The 18563-nt window shown below is 47.7% G+C and overlaps 4 protein-coding genes across 4 annotated transcripts; 2 read left to right on the plus strand and 2 right to left on the minus strand.

Annotated features, from left to right (window-relative positions):
• Window positions 1–1084: 1084 nt before the first annotated feature.
• Window positions 1085–1837, plus strand: GGS22DRAFT_183388 (ADP-ribosylation factor family-domain-containing protein; the record flags this gene model as incomplete). Its single annotated transcript, XM_047964080.1, has 4 exons — window positions 1085–1232; window positions 1309–1553; window positions 1619–1684; window positions 1745–1837. 4 exons carry the CDS (start codon window positions 1085–1087, stop codon window positions 1835–1837), a joined length of 552 nt encoding a protein of 183 aa, XP_047823872.1.
• Window positions 1838–2978: 1141 nt separating this feature from the next.
• Window positions 2979–4877, plus strand: GGS22DRAFT_149852 (glycine cleavage system T protein). Its single transcript, XM_047959206.1, has one exon. The coding sequence runs from the start codon at window positions 3131–3133 to the stop codon at window positions 4553–4555; it is 1425 nt and encodes a 474-aa protein (XP_047823873.1). The 5' UTR covers window positions 2979–3130; the 3' UTR covers window positions 4556–4877.
• Window positions 4878–5672: 795 nt separating this feature from the next.
• Window positions 5673–7697, minus strand: GGS22DRAFT_177115 (YVTN repeat-like/Quino protein amine dehydrogenase; the record flags this gene model as incomplete). The annotated part of the gene is made up of 2 exons (XM_047963489.1): window positions 5673–7333; window positions 7463–7697. 2 exons carry the CDS (start codon window positions 7695–7697, stop codon window positions 5673–5675), a joined length of 1896 nt encoding a protein of 631 aa, XP_047823874.1.
• A 3365-nt stretch (window positions 7698–11062) lies between these two features.
• GGS22DRAFT_183391 (glycosyltransferase family 2 protein) lies at window positions 11063–14785 on the minus strand (the record flags this gene model as incomplete). The annotated part of the gene is made up of 2 exons (XM_047964081.1): window positions 11063–11502; window positions 11557–14785. The coding sequence occupies 2 exons, from the start codon at window positions 14783–14785 to the stop codon at window positions 11063–11065; spliced, it is 3669 nt and encodes a 1222-aa protein (XP_047823875.1).
• Between the last annotated feature and the right edge of the window lie 3778 nt (window positions 14786–18563).

Below are 18563 nucleotides of genomic sequence, written 5' to 3' on the forward strand. Positions count from 1 at the left end.
AGTGATGACGAAGGGTACCTGGAAGGTACTTCCTTGTGTCGCAACAGGCTACAAACTCGTGACTATCACCTCTCCGGGGTGCGCCGCTTCTACCAGTGAAAAAGTTCGGGCTGTCACAAGGGAGATTTAGAAGTATATCATCTGTACCTAGATACTTACAAATTCAGTTCATCGTCAGCACTTTCCCTTATCGAGTGGACCATATCCAGCACATCCTTGACATCCTAGGCAAGAAAAGAAGAAAATACCTAAGAAAATACAGAACAAGGTCCAGGCTAACGATTGGCATTGGCACCTGCAGGCAAGTAATTACGTTCATCGCTTCCAATGGGCCTCCGCCTCCGTCTCTTGTCTCCGTTCTCCAGTCCTAGCGGTCTCCAGCCACATTGCATTTTTAGCATTTAGCATTTTTACCTAACCAAAAGACCTTTCTGAAAAACACATTTACTTACTCTCTCTTCACCGATCTCCAACCACAATCCACCGCATCACCCCTTTTTGATAACCCATCACCACGAGATCTCTCCTTCGCCGAGCAGGTCTCATTGTTGCAAAATAGTAAGTGAGACTACCAAAAAATATCCCGTGCATTTAATTCCCGACAAAGAGATTCTTTTTTATAGTTTTTGGCCTGCTACTGCTTTTTTGTTGCTTGCCTGCTATTGCTATACATAACGTATCTCTCTACCTGCTACCTACCTAACATACCTATACTACCACACCTACCTCTACATAATCTCTCTACCTAACCTAATACACACCTTCGTAATACATCTTTGGCCCACCTGTTCATTTTCTAGTCTCCTATTGCGGCAGCCTAGAATCATTACCAAATAACATTGATTCATCTCGAGTCATTGCGCTGTTTTGAAATCCAATCGATCTGTCCTCACGGGCAACTTAAAAAGCCCCATAAATCCCGACTGGTTGACAATTGCCGCCAGAGACAATCACATCATTATCATTTCTCTTCAAGCCATCATAACTGACTTCTCTCCCCTTCTCGGTTCAGATATCGCGACGTCGCCTTTAGCTCACCAGCCGTAATAGATACCTAGCCGCATCTTTTTTCCAAGTCGCAATCATGGGTCTTACGTTCTCTAAGTTGTTCGACAAGCTCTGGGGGAAGAAGGAGATGAGAATTCTCATGGTCGGTCTAGACGCTGCCGGAAAGACCACCATTCTCTACAAGCTCAAGCTCGGTGAAATCGTCACAACCATTCCTACTATCGGTATGCCTTAACTCAACCACCCCCGGTCCCAAACTGTTCCAATGTTTTTATTATTGACACGCGTCGCGCTTTCCAGGATTCAACGTCGAGACGGTCGAGTACAAGAACATCCAATTCACCGTATGGGATGTTGGTGGGCAAGACAAGATTCGTCCTCTGTGGCGACATTACTTCCAGAACACTCAAGGTATCATCTTCGTTGTCGACAGCAACGATCGTGACCGTATCGTCGAGGCTCGGGAGGAGTTGCAGCGCATGTTGAACGAGGACGAACTCCGAGATGCCATTCTCCTAGTCTTCGCCAACAAACAGGATCTGCCTGTACGTGCCCTTCTTTATATAACATATAACAAGCCATGCCTTGGATTCGGCTAACGATATTATAGAATGCCATGAACGCCGCCGAGATTACTGACAAGCTTGGTCTTCACAGCTTGAGACAGCGCGCCTGGGTACGTATCTACTTCCTTTTACTATCTTGCTAGCCATCAGTTTGCTAACCTACGCTACAGTATATCCAATCTACTTGCGCTACTTCCGGAGATGGTCTGTATGAGGGTCTTGAGTGGCTCGCCACCACTCTCCGAAAGGCGGGACACCAGTAAACTGGAGGAGGCGCAGTGTCATTTTCCCCCTTCCGACTCTCACAAATGTTTCCTCTCCCTCGGTCTTATGGGGTCGGTTGTAACTCGCAAAGTCATATTCCCGGAACAATCGATAGTCCATAAATCACGCTCATCTCGGTACCCTCTCTCGCTCTCTTCGGTTGCGGTGGTTCCTGCAAAGTGAAGAACGCAAGTTTGATTTTGGAAGCATAAGGAGGGGAGTGGAGCGGCGTACGGGATGGAATCTGTACGAATTGATATTACGGAACGTAAAAGAGAACTCGATGCGGATGGTAACGCTACCAGAGGGGCCAGCGGAAGCCCTCGCACCTAGTCTGTTTTTTGTTTTCGTTCTCAAGGCACTTTCCGTTTACTGTTCCCCTTAATAAGAATGATGATCAACACTGCGTCCAAGAATGATGACGGTTTTTAACGGAGAAAGCCTGGGTGGAGTATGTCCTCAGTATATCGTCCCTTTTTTCCATTTAACGCTGGCATTACGAGATAGAACGAGATTGGAAGGCTTCGTAGTTTACAGTAGTTGCGGCAATATGAGACTTTGATTTAGTTTATATTTTTTGGTTATTATACGGGTAGCAGTATACCTAGATCTGATGGCACGTGTCATATCATAGGATCTACTTATCATTGCTTGCCGAATGGAGTTTCGCCAAATACTCGGGGCGGACTATCATAAAGATCGCGATTACGACCCCTTAAAATTACGGTAGCGGTGAGTGGAATCCTAGGCTGTCGTATCAATCCTTGACATACATATCTATAATCGTAACCTAGTTTTTTGCTTAACTACCAACCTACATACATGTCTGCATCTAAACTATAGCAGGTATTCACTTTAATCTCTAATGGGTAGATTCGACGATATTTTTCAACTTAGACATACCTTCCCAAACTTTCAAAAACGTTGAGGTTACAATAATAGAAAAATTGCAAGGCTGTAAAGTCGATCTTTCCGATATTTAGTTGTAGAAACAGACGCTCAGACACTGTAGCGGTCACAGCCCCGAGTACTTTCCACATACCCCTGATAGTATCTTATCAGCCGCGACTGTGTTTTTAAACAAGCTCGGAGGTAAGAACAATTGTAATCGCCCCACCATAAGCCGCGATCGGCCGGATATCGACCGATTGCTTCCAATTTATTTCGTTACCGAACTCCCCTCACTGACGACAATCGACAATCGAATCCCCTCCAGCCCGGACGAACACTGGAGCCTATTCTTCCCGTTCAACTTCCTCCAATTCATCTTTAATTAGCCCAATTGACTCAAGATGAAGACATCACGAGTTATCGCTCGGGCCAGAAAGGGCGTCCCAGCTCTCCGAGCCCCTCGGGAACAGCACACCCGTCTCCTCTCCAGCGCCGCCCTCTCCTCTAGACTACCCTCACGAACTCTTCAACGACAACCCCAAGTTCCTTCCCACCCAATACCAACCCTTACCCCCCAAGCCCGTCGAACCTACTCCGAAGCCCCTCCCAACTCCCCTCTCCGAAAGACCCAACTGTACGACGTCCACGTCAGGAACGGGGCCAAGATGGTCCCGTTCGGCGGGTTCCACATGCCGGTGATATACGCGGACCAAAGCGTCAGCGCGTCGCACCTGCACACGCGGCAGCACGCCTCCCTCTTCGACGTCGGACACATGGTCCAGCACCGCTTCTCCGGCCCCGGCGCCACCGCTTTCCTGCAGCGCATCACGCCTGCGAGCGTGGCGGCCCTGCAGCCGGGAACGGGCTCGTTGACGGCGCTGCTGCATCCTGGGACCGGGGGGATTGTCGATGATGCTATTGTTACGAAGTTGGGGGATGGGACGTTTTATGTGGTTACGAATGCGGGGTGTAGGGAGAAGGATCTGGAGTATCTGGACCGAGAGCTGCGGAAGTGGGGGGAGGAGGGGAGACAGGCTGTGGAACATGTGGTTTTGGAAGACCAGGGCCTTGTTGCTGTGCAGGGACCGCTGGCGGAACGGGCGGTTGTGGGGTTGCTTGAGGATGTGCGCGCGGCGGATATCCCGGGCTTGTATTTCGGCATGGTGAGGTCTGTGAATCTGAAGATCCCGACGGCGGGTGGGGGATTTGTTGTTGTGAAGGATGTGCTGCTTACGCGGGGAGGGTATACGGGTGAGGACGGGTTCGAGGTTAGTATTCCGCCCGAGCACACGGTTGCTGTTGTCGAGGAGATCCTTAAGTACCCCGGCGTCAAGCTGGCTGGTCTGGGCGCGCGCGATAGCTTGAGGTTGGAGGCGGGGATGTGTTTGTATGGCCATGATCTTGATGATACTACGACGCCGGTTGAGGCTGCGCTTGGTTGGATTGTGGGGAAGGATCGCCGCGAGGGTACGGATGTTAATAAGGGCGCGTTTTATGGCGCCGATGTCATCCTTAAGCAGCTTACGCCTAAGAGTAAGGGCGGTGTGGGTGTTGAGCGTCGGCGTATCGGACTTGTTGTCGATGGGGCGCCGGCGAGAGAAGGCGCGGAGATCCTCGGACCGGATGGGGAGAAGGTTGGGAAGGTGACGAGCGGATGTCCGAGCCCGAGCTTAGGCAAGAATATCGCGATGGGGTACGTGAAGGACGGTCTGCATAAGGCGGGTACCGAGCTGAAGGTCGTGGTTAGGGGGAAGGAGAGGTCGGCCCTGGTTACGAAGATGCCGTTTATCAAGACTCAGTACTGGAAGGGCCACGCTAAAGAGTAGGATGTTTTTGGGGGGTGAGTTTAGGGGTAGTTTAAGGGGTTGTTGGATGATGATATGGAGATATGAAGGCACGGGATATGTGGTAAGAGCTAGAGTCTGGAAAGAAAGAGAAAAGGGGGAGGGGGCATATACGCGTGTTGGGTACACTTTGAGCGAAACGAAACATATATGAGCTGCATTAGATACTTCAACACCAACGCAACTGGGGCGTCGGGTTGGCGGATACCCATAGGTAGATGATACCCTCAACGAAAAATCTACGTTTTTTGAATTATTACTTTGCTAGGTACTGTCAAGGGTTATATCTCGATCTATAGGAGCTTAGAACACCAGGTAAATGGCGTAAATAAAACCTTCCTCGTCGACATATAAGCCAGTATGAGAATCCGTGTGAAAGGGGTAGGCACATGCCCTTTTAAATATATTCATTTTCCCGAAATTAGAAGTCTCAAACGAGCATGTTGAAAATGGTTTAAATATATATATATAGATAATGAGGTACACTTGTAGAGTGCGATAAACCCTGACGCCGGAGCATATACACTATATATGCACAACATCCACCTTAGGTCTGCCTATCAAATGTTGAAGCTAATATCTAACTAAGCTCATCATCAAATATATTGATAATTCCCACATGCTCGTTTAAAATATGTCATCAAGTCCTCATCGGTACAAGACACTCTGCCCCTGCCCCTGCTCGACCAACACGGAGAGTATGTTCGTTGGATTCGAGCTCAATCTACCAGATCAGGCCAGATGAGTTGAGAAGTATCCGCCATAGGTGAAAGCTCTCCGTGAAAGGATGAGCAATGAATTCCCTGATATATACTTATAATCCGGCTATATCCACTACCTTTCGCCAATCCCAAGTGTTTGTCCTGTCTTCCAGAGGCTAGGTTCATCAACTGTCCCTTCCTCGTAACGTAATAATGTATGTGACCTCCCCGAGGCGACCTGAAGAGAACAAAATCGTCAAGGGGGAATGATAAATCAAAATGAACGAGGAAGAGGAAGCAATGAACCAATGCCGTCGCTTGCTACCCGTTTAAATGCTCGAATATCCTAAACGCCTTCCCTTCAATCATTTCTCATTCTCAACCCTATGTACGCCGCATCAGAAGTTCCAGTTCTCTGACATCGCGGCCCGTCTTCGTTTCTGTGTAAGAGTCTCCTGTGACCTTGGCGCTGCCACTATTTGTTCCGGACTTTGCATCCAATCATACCCAGGAGTCCACCACCACGGTGCGTCTTCCGAATGACCCCTATCTGCATAATCAAAGGTGTCTTCCGCTCCAGTGTCGCAACGTTCTAGGCGCATAACGCCTCCTCGAGATAAATCGCATGATAGAGCGATGAGATCGTGACCGCCGTTGGCGAAATCGACACCGCCAAGCTCGCCGAATATGTCGACAGTTTGCCTGGTGCTAAATGTCTGGGCGTCGATTAGATTGACGAAGTCGGCTTCTTCGGCAGCGACCAAGATCCTCTTCCCGGAACCAAGGGGAGAAAAACGTAAACTCCGCGCGCCGGCCATCTCAGTCCTGACCGCGGCGACGGATTCGGCCTGCCCATTGCTATTCTTCCATTTGCGAGCATCCCATATCCTAATAGTCTTATCCTGGTTTCCGGTGGCAACAGTCCAACCATCCGGTGCCCAATCGCAAGCGAAGCCGAAGTCCTTATGGCCCTCGAGCTCCTGAAGAATCTCACCGGACTCGGCATCGGTTATAAGTGCATTCTCATGATCTCCGACTATAACGCGAAGTCTCATATCTGGGCTCAATGCCGAACAATTCATGGCAAAATCATACATTATCTCCGATGTGATCTTATTCGTAGATAAGTCTACCACCCGGAAACCAAAGTCGTTAGAAGCGAAAGCTGCTAAGGGCGTCGACGAATGCCGGGACGAGTGAAGTTGCACATGATTGGTGATACCACTATTATGGCTTGTCAATTGTCCTTCATGAGTCTCAAGGCTCACCCCGGAGTTCAAGTGACGGTATTGGTAGGTTCCGTAGAAGCCACCAGCGATCAATATGTTTTCACTGGCAGTTAAGGTAGATACACAAGCCCCGGTCTGATTCTCGAAGCGCATTGCTGTTTTATCCTTCCCGGTTGTAGGGTCATGTTCCCTAACCGAGGTAAAGCTAGGATAGAATATTCTCGTGCGTGATGCGACGCCCAAGATGTTGCGAAGCTGGAAGTGTAGCAAACGCACATCACGCCTAATATCCATACTCTTATATCTGAAGAAGTTATCGACGGGTGGTAAAAGCCTATCGGACGACCCTTTATGCCACACATCAGACGCTGGCCTGTTAACATAGTTATGGAACGTCGCCATACGACGGCGCCTCGCGATATTCCTCGTGACACCAAGATCCCTCCAACTGATGCCTTGAAAGTCGTAATCGTCGCCCCTCAGCTGCTTATACTCGACCCGGCGTGGACATTCGCGCGCCAGGCGTCGAATTTCCCGGAACAGCGGAACAGGACTATTTGCGCGAAGCGGGATTTCTGCTTGATTTGACCATTCCCAGAGCTCGAGGAACTGCATAACGTGGGGATTCTCGGGTCCGAGCGACATGGGGTTGGCATTGCTCAATGCCATGGGATGTAGACCGGCATTTGCAGGATCGACGTCATCTTCGAGGTCTTGAACTTCCGGCAACGGCGGGACCACGGCTACGGGTTGGGGAGGAGTTGTCAAGTCGGCAGCATCGATGGGTGGCGAGAGCGGAATCGAGGGTTGAGGGATATCGAAGACCGAGTCTGCGATCGTGGACACGACTTGCTCTTCATCGCTAAGTTCCCCCATATCGACATTATTATTCAGGGGCACGCCGCCCTCTTCGAGGTCAACATCCAACATATCGTAGGTGTTATTAGCGCTACTACTACCACCGTCGTCATCCCCAAGTTGAGCTCCGTAAGCGTGGTCGGGGTCGGCATGCGCGATGAGTATTGGGGCGAATGGAGGTTCGGGCTGATCATTCATAGGATTATCGACGGTAAGTGGTTCGAGTCCAACAGTTTGCGGCTGAGGGAACTCGAAGTCGAGTGAGGCATCTTGGTCGATCTGGGGCCTGTCTGGGGTGAGGAATGGAGAGGAGGGTGGGGAATTGGGAGGGCGCATCGTTTTTGGAGTTGTTTAAGTCATTTGCTAAAATTCAAGCCTAACCGCCTTGGTTTTCCTGGGGGGTTCACTTAAAGAGGAACAATGTTGCTTTTTTCTCTTTTGGTCGTGCAGCCTTTTCTTATTGGCCCGTAAAAGGGGGATGTAGCAAGGTTAATTATAAGATACCTAGGTAGGCTGCTGGGTAGGCTGGTAGGTATCTCAGATGGACGTATGTATGGCGGATCTTTAACAGGACGCCAAGATGATTCAAAGCCGCGATACCCAGCTTGCGGCCGTCAGGGTAGTACTAGAGTACTAGGTAGTATATTGTCAGTGAGCCTAGGTAAAATGGTATGTAGGTGGAGAGAATTTGGAGCATTTAAGTCATGTCGTATTGAGATTTAGTACTGTAAAGCTTATAAAATTAATTCACGTCAAAGGAAGGGATAAACGTATGTATGTAGGTAGGTATTCCTTCCCACTTTCCAGGCAGCTAAAGTCCTAGGCATCGATCGGTATGAGATAAAGAAATGGGTCGGGGTGTGCTTCCCAGGTGGTGATGATGCCAGTGTGCCAGGTGACGGGGGAAGGAGGCAACTGATAGAGACAGAGATAGGTAGATGCTTCTTTCCGCGGTTGCGCGAGTGGGGAATAAACTAGATACCTATTGCAGGTACCGTACATAACGCAATGTGGAGGGACGAATATGACGACCACGCCACACTAAATTCTGTATTCTGTCACTTACATGCAGGTATAGGTATACATCGAAATCCTACCATTTATTCATATATATCAGAGGTATATACCGTAGTATCTATCCTTACCCACCTAGTTGGAAGTCACAGTGGGGGGGTATTTAAAGATTCAATTAGAGCAAGAGCCATTTGAATATTTTCATAGGTACATTTGTATTGTAGGAGGTCATCACATGTCCAAACTTAGGTAACTTTCCGCATGTATTTGCCCAACATGGTAGCGGTTGGTGTCTAAAATGTCAAAAGTGTCAAAAGTGTCGAAATTGTCAATTCCAACTACATATCAGGTGCATACAAAATATGATATGAAGGAATAACAAAAACGAACATTCTATTATTTCTTAGTGTGGTGGGATATCTGACATTCGACATATCTCCCTGGATCAGAAGTTCTCGTCAATGCCGGACGTCTTAGCCGCGCCTCTCAATTTTTTTTTAAAAAAAAATTCCTCGCAAATTTCCAAATATCATATATCACTTTTAATCCTGGCATCCGTTCTGCGAACCATTTGCCGAGTCCGTATACTAGCCGACTAGGTAAGAAAGAAAGCTATTGTTTCGGCAAACTCTCACTTTTTAAACCGGTGAGGAGTGGCTTCTTAATTGACAAGTCAAGATTCGATGTTATAAACATCTCATGTCTTGCCAAGTGAGACAAAGGAATAGAACTCGAGTTTTCGAGACAAGGACAATGCATGGTGTGTACATAGACGGTCCCGCCGCAACATCCTTAATAAGCTATTTCTGCTTCGGACATGCGGCATTCACCGCTAGCTGCGCTGTACTGCAGCAGTGGACAGCGGGCACGTTAGCACGTTATGTAGGAAAGTTCTCATAACGCATAACTGGAACCGAACGCTGGAAACAAGGCGGTACGACCGAACATAACGGCCAAAGGGACCACTCCAACATACAGATATCGCTACCAAGAATATGGCGCTGGGGGGGCAACGGGACAGCAAGAGAAACAGCCCTGAAATGAGGGACTTGCAGACCCCGCACTACCACTTATCCCATGGGATCTCTGGTTTCGAAGCGGTCCGCATCCAAAAATGCAAGCCCGTGGGCAAAGACCGTTGATCTATGAAGATCATACAGCCCTTTACTAGCTACATACACCTACCCTTTACCAGAAATATCGCGAGTCAGCACGCCACAGATATCTTCCCGGTTACTTACTACCCTTAGCCCGTCGTACAGCATGACCGATTTCACACCTTAGATTGGAACACAGAACGCCGACATGCCCATCATTATCATGGATGATTCCCATTCCCTTCTTTCCTTTCGAAATTTCCCCATGAGTCACTCTTGTCTCATCATGCCTGAGGCGGACACGGGTAGCTGCAGCGTCGTATTAGACTATTTCTGATCTCACAGTTGATCCCAAGATTATTTCCCAATCTGGCCGCACGCATCTTTAGGCGTTCCTTAGGCTTGACGCTTGTCTACGTAAATGTCCCTGGGTAAATAATATCAGGGAGCAAATAATACTAAGCTGACAGCGTTTCTCGACTAAAAAGCCGCTCAAACCAATCATCAACTCAAAAACGACACCGGAAATAGATCCGTATAGTGCTTGGTGAGATCAGCGTCCATCTTCGTTTCTGTTTTAGGTGCATTTCACTATTCCCAACCTGAAGGAACCGCATCAAATGACGTACGCTCGCCATTTACGCAAATTCGACTCGTCTGACAAATCAACCCATCCGTGCTTGGAACAAGGATGTGGGGGACGCAATCCAATATGGCTTTGGAATTATCATAAGCAAGTCTTCGACCCCCAATATGTCTCAGCATCGCCATGGCAACTTCGTGGCTTGAAGGGAGGTTCCCTGAAAGACCACCAATCACAATCTCCCAGCTCCTGACCAGAACCTAACGTTCCTCTATGCAGGCAATTTTAATATCTACCATCACACCCGTAGGTCGAAACTTATTCTGAGCAACCACAAGACCAAATAGGTTTGTTATTGTGCAACCAACATTCGCGAACACTCTGAATTATACACAAACAAGCAAACGAGCCGCCCCTTTGAGCTTCTTATGCTTTGGAATTTTCCATATCGTAATACAATTGTACAAGATCTCGTCACACTCTGCCGAGCCTAGTAGCGGTAAAGATTCCGTCGCTGCCCAATCGTAGTACAAGTCTAGTTTCCCGGTCCCGGGAATGTCTCGCTTCCCTCACATGAGGCGCCGACGTAATGCCATACAGATCACGCCGCTGCGCCGTAAGAAGATATCTAATATGTCCTAGAAGTTACACAGCGGTACAACCCGGTAGATGAACGCAATAATAGGCGAGCAGAAAGCATTGCATCTATATCTATTAATAAATAATTCTAATGGGGGATAATATGTATGTTTCGTCCAATTAAGTTTGTGGTATGATGAACCTGGCTACAGCTATGTATGTACAATGTAAATCGCTAAAGAATGCCGAATGCCCTGGTTCTCTATACGTTTAATTCACCCCATTCATGCTCTTGAATCCCATATTAAAGGATTCGAAAACCCGGAAACGACAATGACGACCGCCGTTTGGTTACCCTTCCCATAATAGAGCCGACTCCTATATATATGGTAAATAAATATGCTCAACACTCAACTCGATCTACCAACTCAGGCGTCAGAATAGTACTGGTCGTCGTATGAGTGGTGGTAAGCTGTGGAAGTCGGACCAGAGCCCCAATTACCCCCTGCGACATTCTCTCTAGACCCCCAGTAGTTGTCTCTTAGCCGTCTCTCTCGTTCGAACTCGGCCCATCGCTTCATAGTAATCTTGCTACTGTCAAACTCGCCTTCATATTCAATACCGGCCTTCTTCGTCTTCTCGCCCGCAGTCTTTCGAGTATCACCCCATGAAAAGTCGTCGAATTTCCAGAAGGCATAACTGGGGAGAACAAAGTTCCAGACTGGGAGTGAAACGAGGTAAATCAACATCCATACGACGTATGTCCACGAATGGGCCGTGACGACGATGAGGACGGCTGGTAAACCAAGAATCAAAGCAAGCAGAACCAGTGGGATCGTCTGTACGGGTCCTATAATAGAGGAGATGACTATAACTATGTTAACAACGATCATCGAATTTCCGGGAGATTTAATTAACTTACCAACATAGAAAGTGAACGCGATAGCGGCAGGTAGTACCAAAGTACCGACCAACTCGATGAAAATAACGAATTGCATACTGAAGCAGAATGTACCGCAAAGATCCTTAACGAGAACCAGTTCCATCAAGTTGTGGATAGTAGAGTTAATCCATCTTCGCCTCTGGGAAAGTAGGACACTGAATTCGTCGGGAACGGTGGTTTTGCAGACTGCTTGAGGAACGAAGACTTGCTTACGCTTGGGGAAAGTTCGGAGCATGAGAGTAGTCAAGTACCGATCTTCTCCAAGGAGCAGAAGATTCTTCTTGTGCAGAGTATCAACGACATTTTCGGAATAGTGTTCGACAACATCCGGATTCGCTAGAATAGGAACCCAATAGTTCTGGGCACCTTTGGGCGCCTTGATCCGGTACATACAGAAACAACCTGGCAAGCAAGTAACACCTCCAAAAACGGACTCGAAAGACTTGGATAAGTGATGAGAGACGAAATATTCGAAGACTTGGATGGCCGATACCCAGCTGTCTCTCTTGTTTGCGATTTTTGTCTCGCCGCAAAGTCCCATGATATCGGGATCGCGAACCATAGCACAAAGCATATGAGTTAAACTATCGGGGAACACTTTCGTATCGGCGTCGACCATGAGGACTGCTTCGTAGTAATCTGGCGATATACCAGTTACCTTCCAGAGACCGTTGAACATCTCGAATTCCAGTTCTGTCATGCGCTCGTCGAACATAACTTTCTGCAAGAACGACATCAGGATGATTTGACTGTCACGTTTGCCTCGGTTGCCAGGCTTAGACTTGGTAGATTCATCAGGTGTGCCACACTTGACCACCAGCATCATCGGAACCCTTTGCTGTTTCTCTACCGGGATGGCAGACTTGGCACCATAGTCGTAGAAACCAGCATATACCTTGGCCATGTTGTGTCGTTTCGAACCGCTAGCCACGGCCACATACGAGAAACCTTGGACTTCCTCGGGGGGCACGGTATGATCTTTCATCATGCCAAGGACAAAGTCGGGAGTAGTCATGCTCTCTCCCTTACCCTTGATCAGACCGTCGCAAATAACGAGGATCACTTTGTGGCTGTTCGGGTAATCTGTCATAGCAATGGAATCCAACGTGGTCCGGATACCCATTTCTCCCTCGGAGTAGGCTGTGACAAGGCAGATGGAATGGATCAAAGGGAATCCGAAAGGTTGATAGTCAGATGGTGGTTGAGGTACAACGGCCTCATGAATGAATCCAGCGGGGCCGTAACCGTCTATCGGGCTAGCTGTATTGCCGTAGGGATCAGATCGAAGCATGCTCGACCTACTATCGTTACCTTGCTTGTACATCGAGTTGGGGTGTAGTAGCGGACCGGTTGACGCTTGACTCGCCATGGTTGTCGGTTGCGGCCGTCTAGGAGCCCTGTCGGTACCATAGACCGCAGAAAAGCGAGACGTTGTAGGTAAGAAGGTGCTAGCACGCTTGCTAGTCCTATCGGAACCCATGTAACTGCTCCCAATATCGCCAGGCATTCGTGGAGGGGCTCGGTAGATATCTTCAGTCCAGTCCTCAATCTGACGGTTTCGTTTCTTCTTGTCCGACGTCTGCGAGGTTTTAATGGCAGCGTACTTGCGGCTGATGAACCACTGGAATACCAACGCCAACCCAAATCTCGCTACGACAACAGAGAGAATGAGGATTAGAGAAACGTAAAGGACCACTTGTGATGCGATACACCCAATCGTATCAGTGTCTATGGACCCGACTTTTATGGTTTCTTCAAAACATTCGGCTAGCTGTTTATCAGCGGGTTTCTGGAACGACCGAGTAATATCGCGACCACGAATCGCCTGGTTGGCACCTGTAGTTTTGTCCCTCAACTCCTTAAACCGGTCCGGAATCTTAACTTCGTCTTCGTTGAACCAATTGAGTAGGTCAAGGTCGAGAACATTGCCAGAATACACAATCAAGTTCCGCGAACTATTCTTGATATCATCCCATGTGTAGAAGACGTCGCCAGTGCCATGAAGTTGAAGATAAAACGTGTCCCTGGCTTTCTGGGTCGTATGACACGCGTAACCAACCGAATCATAAGGCCAGGTGAAGTTCGGCTTAGATGAGCCGTCCTGGTTGAAAGTCGTACACGGGAAATACCAAGCAAGCTCATCGGAGTCGGTAGAACCATGGGGAACATCTGAACCGTCTGCAAGTGTAATAAGACCTTTACATTTTCCATTGACGTTTTGGAAAAGAAAACTGCCATCCATGCCACCATATTTGGTAGGCAGATCGTATAGAATATTGGCGTACGCTCCATCCGTGCGGAGTGGGATACCTCGAGCTGGGGGGTGGCCGGACTTCGTTAGGTCGTACGCAACGCCGTGGAATATCATGTAACCGGTTCCAACATCGTTGGCGTGCAGACGGACACCGGGTGAGGCACAAACGGTTTGGTTGAAACCAAAGGTCAAGAAACCGACAAAAGACATGATGTACAAGATGATGCTAATAAGACCCATCTTTTCCCTCCAAGCTCTCCTTTGCGCCTTTGAAGTAAAACCGCAGCAGTTCAAGATAAAGTCGGGACACCAGAACGTGACGAAGGCACAGTACACGTTCCAAACGTTCGGGGGGGCGATCGTCTCCTGAGGCTTCCGCCGTTTGGCATCCCTAGCAGATTTAGATATCTTTTGACCACTCGAATGTCGCCTTTTCTTTTGTGATCCTTTACTTTTAGGCTTCTCGCTGTCCCCACTATGCTTTCTCCTAGGGGGTGAGCTGTCTGACGTAGCAGCATCGATGGTTCGGTCCCCAGACAAATCGGTCCTCCCCTCTACGTCTTCGTAGAGAGGATCGTTGCCCGTGGAAGACGGAAGCGTCTCCATGTTGGCAGCATGCTGTCGGTAATGATAATTCGGGTGGTCCTTATCGATCCTATTTCTTTCAGGTCTTATAAGACTCCTCTTGCGCGACGGCACACCAGCAGGGACTTCATTTGGAGGCGCTGTGGGGGAAAGAGGCGATCTATCTGTGGTTCCGTTAGGATTGCGAATCGTCTCAGCAAATGAATTTCCTGATGGCGCACGCTGATGTGAAGACATTCTCCGTCCGGGCACGGGGTAATATCCGGTTTCAATATCCGCAGGACGGGCACGCCTCGAGGATGACTGACGATATGAACTTCGATGTTCATACGCGGGACTCGCCGCCCCCGGTCGCTCGGGAAGCGACATGATGGTAGGTAAGTATTTAGATTACAAAGATTGATAATGCAGGTATAAATCGATTATATATGGCGAATGTTGGTAAGTTTAAACTGTGTCCGATCGACACTGGTGTTGAAAAAGTACGGATAAAGGGACGTGTTGAAGGCTAGGCCTTCGCCTTGACACGGGACGCAGATTGGCCCAGTGATAGCGAACGATGGGGTCGTCGAGGATTACTGCTGATTAAACATGTTAATAAGAAGAGAAATCCGCTCGAACATTGTATTGAATGAAGTAGGAATGATGAGATGAAATCGCGAAGGTTGTTTTTTCCCTCTAACTCACTTGGTTTGTTATGATGAGCAACCGGACGAATTTCAGTCGTCCAAGGTTTTGCGGTTGCAAGGAAAGGAGGTGGATCCTTGCTTTTTAAATATCGACTAACCCAGGTACCTAAAGTAGGTACTAGTGACGATCTAAAAGCTTAAAGCTAATTGTGCCAATTAAAGTAAAAGAGGGGAAAAGTATAATGAGCGCTCGCGATGCACCTGCTTTACAGATATCCTCTTTGGCTTCAATGTTCCGGCAAATTTTGGCCTCAGCAAACCATCAACCAGACAACAAGACAATAAACATCACTATGAAAAAATGTCGTCGAGGGCGCCGTAAGCATTCAAGGTAATACTTGGATAGCGGGTCTGGGATGGGCAGGATGGGGGTAACACCGAGCGCCACTATTAATAGGCCTTAGCCAATCGAGTTTCTTACTCGAAGAAGATGACCGGTCGCATTAATTGAAAGGGAGGTTTATTATCGTGAATAAGGTCTCGAGCGATTGTATTATGATTGTAGATGACCAAAGCGAACGAAAAGCAAACGAGAGTAGACTTGGAGCACGGATTCTAGCAAAGGTATGTAAGATCCCCCCAAACCGACACGGAGGGTTATGAGATGATCAAGTCGATCAAGTGGATAAAAAAAAGGTGGTGAGAGGAATAAAACCCGGCCTTGTTGGCCACGGCAAGGAATCGAGAAATCGGGAAAGGGGCTGACTAGACCGCCACAGTGTGGTATCTACAGTACATTCCATAAGTTACTGTAGTAACCTTACGTCATCCCCACATATTACCTTGGGAAGTGTACCTTACCCACACATTCTCTATGGGGGATGTACGCCAATGCGAGGTACCTAAGGGTGGTTGGCCGCCTCGTGTTTACCTAGACCAGCCGACCTATGGTTACAAAGATTTTGAGATAACCCCGGATCTCAAGTCTTTAAACGGAATCGAATACGAACATGGGTAAGATCTCAAGCTTGACAATTACAGCTATTACTCCCGCGCCTAAGCAGGGAAAAAGATATGTTCGAAAACTTGATAATAGCATCCTTGGCGTGATCGGGCGGCAACAAATACATCTTATAGAGATATATAATGCAGTATTATAGCTAGAAGGAGCGATCTAGTAAATATTATCAAAGTTATTGGTTAGACTTCATAGGCGAGTTTCGCGAGTTTCGAATCACTAAAATACTTTATCAAGCTTCGGGTAGTCGGGGTTTAGCATAAACTTACCACCCGACCGGGTTGAGTACTACGTAGTAGCAGCGGTACATAATTGTTGGCGCTACTTCGACGTTCTAGGCAGTGGCCCGCCAAATCTTTAATGAAAGTTCAAAAAAGTGCATAATCGCTACCACACGTGCGGGAGTGGACGGATGTACCTATTCCGTACTGAGAGGTACAAGTTCGCATAAAAATATCAAGTCGTGGCTGTTCGAGACACCCCGCCCTAAAGAAATCTTCTAATTTCAATAGAGGCGAGACCTGAAGATCTAGATCGATATGTCGACATCCATTTAGATCAAGCCGGTCGGTAACCCCTCCAAATCTGCCTTACGCCGCTGCTTGGGCTGAAGAATAATTAAGAGCCTCAAACAAGAAAAGGAAGATGGATTACCTTGGAAGTTGGTACATGCATACCTAGCTGCTTATATGTAGGTAGTAACATTTGAAATAACAAGCCAAAGAAGGCGATGACGAAGAACACGTGATGAATTATGTCGACCGTACCGGCATGTACTCGAGTGGGCTCATGCAATCTGTCACACGTGGACTCCTTCAAATGCTAGTGTCCAAGAAAGTTGTTTCGTGAAACGAGGGACCAAAGAACGGGAAGATCCTGTTGGCTGCCGAAGAGTCCGAGTATAGTTGGAGGTTGGCGATTTTCTCATCGCGCAAATCTCTGACAAGTATTTTCCTAGTAGCTGAAAAAAGGAAATGAATCAAAAGGGTTGAAAAACGCCCTGGACTCGGTGCCAAGAGTCGAATATAATGACACCATACGATTTGAGGTTGGCGAAAGAGACCGGTTGTTGTTCTGGTACCGGGCTGAAGCAACTATTGACTGCGGCTAGCACGTCGCGTATTAATGGTGAAGTATCAAGGACCAAAGCTGAAAAAGAAAAAATTTTGCTTCATATATTCGAGCAAGAAGGCAAATTTTGATAAAGAAGCCTTACGGTTAGACCGCCTGGTCATGGTTTTGGTGACAGTTGCGTGTAATAGCCTTAGCCGTGCACCGTGCTGCCCGAGATTGGAAACACGAAGGAGCTTTTTAAGCTTCGTAGCCGATCCCGTACATCGTACTGCGTTGGGAAGGTCCCTACAGACAGGAAACAGTAACGCCTATTACGGTATCCATATACCGATATGTATGTGATGTGCGTAGGCGGTGGATAATATGTAGGCAGCCCTACATACATATAACGGAATAGGAAGTGAGAATGGAATAAAGTCAATGAAGCCAATGAATATTGCAGCAGCTAACACGCTTAAGTAAGTTACACACTTGCATCAATTGGACGATATATGGATATATCCTGCGGGACCTGGACGCTTTTGTTCTTTGAAGTTCGTATTCCTGTTACGTGTGGTGTTGTCAACTTGTCAGCCTTTAGCCTTTACGAGAGGGATTTATTATTGTGGTGCTGGTTCTGACTCCGTTCAGAGGAAGATCTCTCTGGACTCGTCATCGTGTAGCATAAGCAATTGTGTATTGTGTAAAAAGGTCCATGCCGACAAGACCGGACTGCTTCACATGGGAAACTCAGTTGTACAATTCAGACGTCTGACATCTAACCGTACAAGCCCTGGAACGTTTAACGGTGGAGGGAGACGATCAGGCTACAGTGCTCGCAGCTGAGGTTGACAGGAACAAACCACCTGGGGACGCTCCAACCGTAATTGGTCGGTGGTAGCGACATCATTGGCGCAATTGATATGGTTACATCGCCTGTCAGTGATACATTCGGTACTTCGTAAATATAAATAGACCGATTAAATACAAGTTTATAAGGAAATGCGTCATTGTCTATTTTCTAAAACACTGGTGACGATGGTAATTATACTCTTTTCATTCTTAAAAAAGGCTGACTATATTCTACTTAGAGACTTTATGATAGCATTGAAGTTTCCATAGAAGACTACAAGATGCAGACCCATATTTAGAGTGGAACCACATGAGGGCTCTCTCGTCGATGTACCTCGAAGTATACGAAGTACACTAAGTACCACCCGACTAGCCCCCCCCTAAACTCTCTGCTACCTCCGACCATCAAATTTAGGTTGTTCGCTTTGTTTCGTCGACTTGCAACGTCCAGGTCTCTCATTCTGGTTATTGCCCATTTTCCAACATCACACAACAAAACAGCCTACCTATCCCGGGCCATTGTAGCCTCAACCTCTTACTACAACGCTCTCTTCAGAGCTTCTTCTTGTTGTTTTTTTATTGCTTTCTTGTCTAG

Source organism: Annulohypoxylon maeteangense (genome assembly GCF_022496945.1).
Source record: "Annulohypoxylon maeteangense strain CBS 123835 unplaced genomic scaffold GGS22scaffold_1, whole genome shotgun sequence".
In the NCBI taxonomy this organism is placed as follows: Eukaryota; Fungi; Ascomycota; class Sordariomycetes; order Xylariales; family Hypoxylaceae; genus Annulohypoxylon; species Annulohypoxylon maeteangense.